The sequence below is a fragment of the Hippocampus comes genome, unplaced genomic scaffold, assembly GCF_001891065.2.
Source record: "Hippocampus comes isolate QL1 unplaced genomic scaffold, H_comes_QL1_v1.1 scaffold37, whole genome shotgun sequence".
In the NCBI taxonomy this organism is placed as follows: Eukaryota; Metazoa; Chordata; class Actinopteri; order Syngnathiformes; family Syngnathidae; genus Hippocampus; species Hippocampus comes.
In genome coordinates, this window is record NW_017805535.1 from 701,202 (window position 1) to 710,065 (window position 8,864).

Below are 8,864 nucleotides of genomic sequence, written 5' to 3' on the forward strand. Positions count from 1 at the left end.
GGATAACAAATGATTTTTTTTTGGTCTTTTTTGTTTTCTCGTCATGCATACTAATTCTAAAAGTGTTTGTCTTTTTTTTTTTCCTAGGCTGAGGAATATCCGCTACACTTTCAACACCATCCTAGTGGTGCTCATCTGGCGCATTTTCATTGCCCGATCTCAGATGGCTAGAAACATCTGGTACTTTGTTGTGAGCCTCTGCTTTAAGTTTCTCTCCTACTTCCGAGCCTCTTCCACCATGAAATAATGACCCAGAGTCCCAGTAGAGGGAGGCAGGGTGGAACAACACAGAAATGAAGAATACCGAATTCCGGTTGTGGTTCTTGAAAGAGAATATGCAAATCTATTCCATTGGTTCTGTGTGAAAAAGAGAGCGCAGCCTTCAAAGCAGTTATACTCGTTGGTCAGCGATTCAATAGCATTCAAAAACATCAATGTTGCATATGTTTGATTTTTATATACTGTATTGATCTCTGACACGCTTTTCAACTCCAATTAGACATTAGGCTTAAGAAAGAACCTGAGAAAGGACTCTGCTGGTTTCAGTCAGACCTACCACACCAGGGATATCAAAATCCGGCCCTTGAGCCTTCCCACCCCCCAGTCGAGGATGTTTTCAACATGTCCCTCCTCCAACACACCGGATTCAAATGATCAGGATCGTTGTCAAGATTCTCAGAGCTTGCCGATGAGCTGATCATTTGAATCCGGTATGTTGGAGGAGGGAGACATCGAAAACATCTTGGGTAGGGGCTCACATGGACCGGGGTTGGACACCCCTATGCTACACTGTCTTTTGTTACTTGAAGCATTGCGTTTGTATTCAATGTGAGTGTGTGAATGTGCATGCGCGGTTGCATAGGTGTATATATACACAATGTGTGTACGGTATACATAGACATGAATACGGTATACATAGAGATGTCGATATTAGTCTACAGTCGTGGTTTTCCGATCAAGGTTTGATGCCATCGATTCCGATACCCCTCATCCACGGTGAGATTGGCCAAGTACACTGCTGATCACACGGATTAGCTGCACGTTTTTCAATTTCAGAGCTGCTTCACTAAGTTAGTTTAAAAATTGATTACCGGCAACTAATTTATTAATGAAATTTAAAAAAACAATTCTATCCGAATTTCCATCCCTTTATTATTCAAAATCAGAACATTATTTTAAAATGATTATGATTGCATTTCTGGTATGGTCTGCATTGCGCAATATTTAGGAAAGTTGTAGTAGGCTGTAAAATACAAGTTGCAGTTGATCAGTTTATGCGATGGCATTGAAAGGCATTGATCGAAATGACGATTATGGACTTTTCCACGGAAAGTGGCCAATCACGAAAGATCGATCGGCGCACCACTAGTATACATTATACATCACACTGTATAAGAATATATACATATTTATATAGAGAGTGTATGTATACAGTGGACCACCACATACCTACGGTTCAGCACCTGCAGATTCACCTATTCGTAAAGTTTTTTTGGGGGGTGCGGGGGTATTTAAAAAGAAAATCTTTTTGGGGGGGAGCCACCCCTGTTTTCCCTGAAATGCTTATTGGAGGTTTATCCCTGTTTTCCAGTGCAATTTATATTGGGCCACTATTATACATGGATTTTTGCTCTTTGCGAGATAGAAGGGGTCCTTTGTATTTGTATACAGTATACATGAGTACTACATACTAATATATACATATCTATGTATACTGTATCCATGTGAATACAGTATATGGATACATATTGACTTGAGATGCCTTAAGAATTAGCCCATACTGGCAGAAAAATTTTACCTGTTGAGAAGGTAGCTGAGGTTGCACAGCAGCGAATCCACTCGTTTTGAGAGCCAGTTTTTAGTCAGGCCACCACCACCAAATCTGTTAAGACTAAAGCCATGTGATTCATATTAAACATAAATCTACAACTGCTGACATGACAGTACATCTGCTTTAAAGACAGCTTCTAAATGACCTCTAAATAACAATTTCGATACCTTCTCGGCCAAAGTTCACACCATAGCTGTTTATTGCTAGTTGCAATGCAAGCTACCTTACGTACAATGTGCTGTAGCTACCAGTGCCTGTTGCTTGCTAGCTAAGCTCATTTTCAATGTTGGTCTTTTTTTTTTTTTTGGCCAAATCCAGTTACTAATTTGAGTGAGTGTTTATGTAGCATTTGTTTTGTTGAAGTTTGAAAAGGTAAAGTTTCCTGTTCATCATGTTCAAGAGGCATTTGCCTCCGCAAGGGCACTTTGACACCAAACCTTTGTCTAACACCCGTCGACTTCATGAGGCTTCACTGAACGGGTGACGTGTCAGAAGTGTGCGTGTGAGTCTGTCTTGTTTTCCTAAGAACGCTACATACAATGTTTGAATAATCTGGGCGTGACCTTGCCAATGTTTGCTCATGTTGATTTTGTCTTCTCTTTGGTTTAGGTGACAACTGTCACACATGTCCTATGAATGTCTTGGAGTTAAAAAAAAAAATGTAATATGTTAGTTCCGCAACTTTGTCTTTTGTGCCTGAACATTTGGAACAATGTGAAAACTGAGGAGAGCTATGTTTTCAAACTATTTTGTGAGTACGGTCGCTCTCTAGGTAGATTTATAATGAAGTTGTATTTTTGTAATTATATTGTGAGGGTCTTTGAACTCCCAAACAACACTATCTGCTTCATTTCTGGAGATGATAAATCATTCAACTTCTTGCATCTCAAGCTCATAGCGATTTTTGTTTGACTATAATATTCTGTTTTTCTTTGAATGTAATTGCATAAGATAGCCTAACCTCCTGTCAGCTTCAAACCGTCTGTCAATACCTTTTTCTTTTAAACTGAGTGAAATATAAGCACATGGAATCTGGGGTAAATGACATAGAAATGCCATTCACAAGCTTTGTTCGTGTATATGTGTGTGATTAGGCCAGTTTTGTTGATTTGATTTTTTTATTCTTTTTTTTTTTTCTGAGAAAATAAGATCTTGCATCTCCACTCCAGCTTTTTTGTTTGGCGTTGCACTGAGTGAGACAGATTAACTCAATCATGCCAAAAAATGGTCATTAATTAGCAATGCACAAATAACCAAAGCATCATATTGTCTTTGAAAGTAATTTGGGATAAATTCAGATCCAAACCTGCTGATAAAAATCATACCAGCGTTCCAGCTGTTATTATAGGTTTAACTGTGTTGCTTAAATTCCAAGAAATGCAATCCCAAAGATATCCGAATTCAGAAATTGAAGTTTGCATCCCGGAGACATTGAATTGATACGGCAAGCGTGAGTGAATCCTCTCTGATGCACAGACTGCACATTTGGTCTTATTTTGATCTGATCTGATCTGATCTGACCATGATCATACATTTCAGGACCTTTCAACACAGTAATGTCCTTAGAAGTACGTCGTTCGGTATTTTCCGGCTAATCAAATTCTAAGGGCCAGTGTGGGTTTTTTTCTTTTTCCCACCTCTTTGTGTTTCTTATGCTCTGATCTAGTTTTGACTGGCACATCCAACTGATAGAATGTGTGGGGTGTAGTTTTTGACATTCCTTCTCCTACTGATGTGCAAAACACGAATGTCTGTGATGTTTATCTGACGTTTAAATGTTGACCAGGAAAAGATGGCTCGCATTTTATACCTTGTCATCTTTGGAAGCTTTCATCGCTCGTAACTCAGTCAGAGCTACTGTATTTGTGTATTCACCTTAAAAACAGAATACATCAACTGGTGCCTGTTACGGGGGGTTTTGTGAACCAAAAAAATAAGAAATAAAAGTTTGTTTGATACATTTGTGTGCCTTGATGTGTGTGTTTTGCTTGTCTGTAGTATTCGTCAACACGACTGATAAAGAGGGAGTGACAGCATGATGGAAACAAACAGTTAATCTCAATTTGTAGATACACGACCTATTCCCATCAGTGCGTAACAGGTCAGTCGTCCACATTCACTGGTGTACTCTGCAGAGGTCAGATTAAAGAGGCCCTTGAGCTGCTACATTAAGATTTAATGCTGCCATTGGGATTAATTTCCTCTACTCATTGCATGGGGTGTGTTGAATCTCGGAACTTTTTCATGTTAAAACAGAGTTCATCTTCACCCTTTCATCCACCCTGTAAGCTGATAACATGATCAAATGTCCACTGTAGTAACTGCTGTCCCTGAAAGGGTTAAATCGCGTGAGCTTTTAAGTGGTGCATGTCGCGACACTCGTGTACGTAAACTGCTTCAGTCGCCATACGCAAGTACTCATGTGACGCTTTTCAAAGCCAGGTGATGATGCTCACAATTTCACATCAGACAAACTGATTCCTTCGTGTTGGTGAGATTTGTGAACTATTACACTAATGGCCCAGATTTCATTTTGAATCATTTAAATTGCTGTTTTACCTTTAAACAAAATTGGTCTAGTGCACGATATTTAGTGTCACACTTACATCGTTTTAATATTTGTCAAACCTGTTCTATTAACCTGGGGCCCCATAAATGTTGACAGTTGATCATTGCAGGGCAAGACTTTAGTTTTTTGATCACCAGTTGTTCATTCGGTACTTTCCAGGACTTCCGAAATGAGATACATTCATTGTTGACTATAAAACTTTGTTGATCCGTTCTACGTGGGCCAAAGCACCATGAATTTGGATTGTCGTATTTACATCTTGGGGCTTCAAAGAAAACATGACATGTATTTTGTGCTCTTTTATGCAGCGCTTATCAACAGCAGCCTGGAAACCAGGACCCAGCAGCCGCTATAATCCCACAGGGAAATGGGCCGGCCCACAGTGCTGCATAAACAGGAACCATGGCTTAGACTAGAGGGAGACCTCTCAGGCAGAAAATATACTCACATTGAGGTGAAGTTCCAATCAAACCACTGGTCAGGGCCTGTTGTGGTGCTCAGTTTGCGGCAAACGATAGATGTAACCGATTCCCAAGGCTGCACTTATACGTTTACTGGGGACTGTTGGGTTAATTTAGTGGTACTGCCTGACCTCGCTTTGAGCACCAGGCAATTGGAGCTCTCAAGTGCTCGTCACAAAGCAGGATGAGTAACTCCCTCTTGCTGTCATCGCTGTGTCCAGGGGCACACCCACCTCAATCCCTAATGTAATAGTCTGCAAAGTGTGGACAGTGATCCCTCGCTATATTGCGCTTCATTTATCGCGGCTTCAGTACATCGCGTTTTTTCCAAAGTACTGTATTCTGAAAAAAAATGCTGAATGACTCAGAGGTTTTGTACAAGCCTGTACTGTATATATGCAGTGGGCACTCATTCAAGGCGCATGATTGTTTCTGCTGCGACATCGACCAATGACAGCACGAGTGGATTGGCTGCGCATCTTCGCAGCCCCGCCCAGCACCTTGAGTCTCATCACGCTAGTGACCCGTTGGCATATTGTCTCTTCTGTTATTTCTACTGCGCGGTGGAGAGAAAGAGAGAGAGGAGGTGTGTGCGCCAGCAGAGCGTCTCTCTTCGTCTCCTTCTCATCAATACCTATTAATTGTCTGACCATTAACAAATCGGCTGCGCGGGGATAGCTGGCCAGGAGCTACCTGGAGGCTAACGGCCGCTACACCGTCAGAGCGTCAAATGAGAGCCACCACCACAAGTCTCTTCGTTTCTCTCAGAAGGCAATGCTGATGAATGTTAATTACTGTATAAGGTTTTATAATTAAAAATATAAAATAAGATAAAAAATATAAGTAAATATGTGTACTGCTGGGTGGCCCGGTGGTCCAGGGGTTAGCGCGTTGACCTCACAGTGCAGAGGACGTGGGTTTGATCCTGGCTCCTGCCTTCCTGTGTGGAGTCTGCATATTCTCCCCGTGCCTGCGTGGGTTTTCTCCGGGTACTCTGGTTTCCTCCCACAGTCCAATAACATGCATGGCAGGCTGATTGAACATTTGAAATTGTCCCTAGGTGTGAGTGTGAGCGTGGATGGTTGTTCGTCTCTGTGTGCCCTGCGATTGGCTGGCAACTGATTCAGGGTGTCCCCCGCCTCCTGCCCGAAGACAGCTGGGATAGGCCCCAGCACCCCCAACGACCCTTGTGAGGATGAACCAGATTGGAAAAATGGGGGGGAGAGAGAGAGAGAGAGAGAGAGAGAGAGAGAGAGAGAGAGAGAGAGATCAGATTCACCTATTCGTAAAGTTTTTTTGGGGGGTGCGGGGGTATTTAAAAAGAAAATCTTTTTGGGGGGGAGCCACCCCTGTTTTCCCTGAAATGCTTATTGGAGGTTTATCCCTGTTTTCCAGTGCCATTTATATTGGGCCACTATTATACATGGATTTTTGCTCTTTGCGAGATAGAAGGGGTCCTTTGTATTTGTATACAGTATACATGAGTACTACATACTAATATATACATATCTATGTATACTGTATCCATGTGAATACAGTATATGGATACATATTGACTTGAGATGCCTTAAGAATTAGCCCATACTGGCAGAAAAATTTTACCTGTTGAGAAGGTAGCTGAGGTTGCACAGCAGCGAATCCACTCGTTTTGAGAGCCAGTTTTTAGTCAGGCCACCACCACCAAATCTGTTAAGACTAAAGCCATGTGATTCATATTAAACATAAATCTACAACTGCTGACATGACAGTACATCTGCTTTAAAGACGGCTTCTAAATGACCTCTAAATAACAATTTCGATACCTTCTCGGCCAAAGTTCACACCATAGCTGTTTATTGCTAGTTGCAATGCAAGCTACCTTACGTACAATGTGCTGTAGCTACCAGTGCCTGTTGCTTGCTAGCTAAGCTCATTTTCAATGTTGGTCTTTTTTTTTTTTTGGCCAAATCCAGTTACTAATTTGAGTGAGTGTTTATGTAGCATTTGTTTTGTTGAAGTTTGAAAAGGTAAAGTTTCCTGTTCATCATGTTCAAGAGGCATTTGCCTCCGCAAGGGCACTTTGACACCAAACCTTTGTCTAACACCCGTCGACTTCATGAGGCTTCACTGAACGGGTGACGTGTCAGAAGTGTGCGTGTGAGTCTGTCTTGTTTTCCTAAGAACGCTACATACAATGTTTGAATAATCTGGGCGTGACCTTGCCAATGTTTGCTCATGTTGATTTTGTCTTCTCTTTGGTTTAGGTGACAACTGTCACACATGTCCTATGAATGTCTTGGAGTTAAAAAAAAAATGTAATATGTTAGTTCCGCAACTTTGTCTTTTGTGCCTGAACATTTGGAACAATGTGAAAACTGAGGAGAGCTATGTTTTCAAACTATTTTGTGAGTACGGTCGCTCTCTAGGTAGATTTATAATGAAGTTGTATTTTTGTAATTATATTGTGAGGGTCTTTGAACTCCCAAACAACACTATCTGCTTCATTTCTGGAGATGATAAATCATTCAACTTCTTGCATCTCAAGCTCATAGCGATTTTTGTTTGACTATAATATTCTGTTTTTCTTTGAATGTAATTGCATAAGATAGCCTAACCTCCTGTCAGCTTCAAACCGTCTGTCAATACCTTTTTCTTTTAAACTGAGTGAAATATAAGCACATGGAATCTGGGGTAAATGACATAGAAATGCCATTCACAAGCTTTGTTCGTGTATATGTGTGTGATTAGGCCAGTTTTGTTGATTTGATTTTTTTATTCTTTTTTTTTTTTCTGAGAAAATAAGATCTTGCATCTCCACTCCAGCTTTTTTGTTTGGCGTTGCACTGAGTGAGACAGATTAACTCAATCATGCCAAAAAATGGTCATTAATTAGCAATGCACAAATAACCAAAGCATCATATTGTCTTTGAAAGTAATTTGGGATAAATTCAGATCCAAACCTGCTGATAAAAATCATACCAGCGTTCCAGCTGTTATTATAGGTTTAACTGTGTTGCTTAAATTCCAAGAAATGCAATCCCAAAGATATCCGAATTCAGAAATTGAAGTTTGCATCCCGGAGACATTGAATTGATACGGCAAGCGTGAGTGAATCCTCTCTGATGCACAGACTGCACATTTGGTCTTATTTTGATCTGATCTGATCTGATCTGACCTGACCATGATCATACATTTCAGGACCTTTCAACACAGTAATGTCCTTAGAAGTACGTCGTTCGGTATTTTCCGGCTAATCAAATTCTAAGGGCCAGTGTGGGTTTTTTTCTTTTTCCCACCTCTTTGTGTTTCTTATGCTCTGATCTAGTTTTGACTGGCACATCCAACTGATAGAATGTGTGGGGTGTAGTTTTTGACATTCCTTCTCCTACTGATGTGCAAAACACGAATGTCTGTGATGTTTATCTGACGTTTAAATGTTGACCAGGAAAAGATGGCTCGCATTTTATACCTTGTCATCTTTGGAAGCTTTCATCGCTCGTAACTCAGTCAGAGCTACTGTATTTGTGTATTCACCTTAAAAACAGAATACATCAACTGGTGCCTGTTACGGGGGGTTTTGTGAACCAAAAAAATAAGAAATAAAAGTTTGTTTGATACATTTGTGTGCCTTGATGTGTGTGTTTTGCTTGTCTGTAGTATTCGTCAACACGACTGATAAAGAGGGAGTGACAGCATGATGGAAACAAACAGTTAATCTCAATTTGTAGATACACGACCTATTCCCATCAGTGCGTAACAGGTCAGTCGTCCACATTCACTGGTGTACTCTGCAGAGGTCAGATTAAAGAGGCCCTTGAGCTGCTACATTAAGATTTAATGCTGCCATTGGGATTAATTTCCTCTACTCATTGCATGGGGTGTGTTGAATCTCGGAACTTTTTCATGTTAAAACAGAGTTCATCTTCACCCTTTCATCCACCCTGTAAGCTGATAACATGATCAAATGTCCACTGTAGTAACTGCTGTCCCTGAAAGGGTTAAATCGCGTGAGCTTTTAAGTGGT

The 8,864-nt window shown here is 40.8% G+C and overlaps 1 protein-coding gene across 3 annotated transcripts in view; it reads left to right on the forward strand.

Annotated features, from left to right (window-relative positions):
* far1 (fatty acyl CoA reductase 1) overlaps positions 1-3,791 on the forward strand; it is a 39,316-nt gene extending 35,525 nt beyond the window's left edge. For all 3 annotated transcript variants that reach the window (XM_019878116.1, XM_019878115.1, XM_019878114.1), the window contains exon 13: positions 88-3,791. In XM_019878116.1, coding sequence (XP_019733675.1) covers positions 88-247 — 160 coding nt within the window. In that variant the 3' untranslated portion in view covers positions 248-3,791. The remainder of the gene's footprint in view (positions 1-87) is intronic.
* The last annotated feature ends 5,073 nt before the right edge of the window (positions 3,792-8,864 follow it).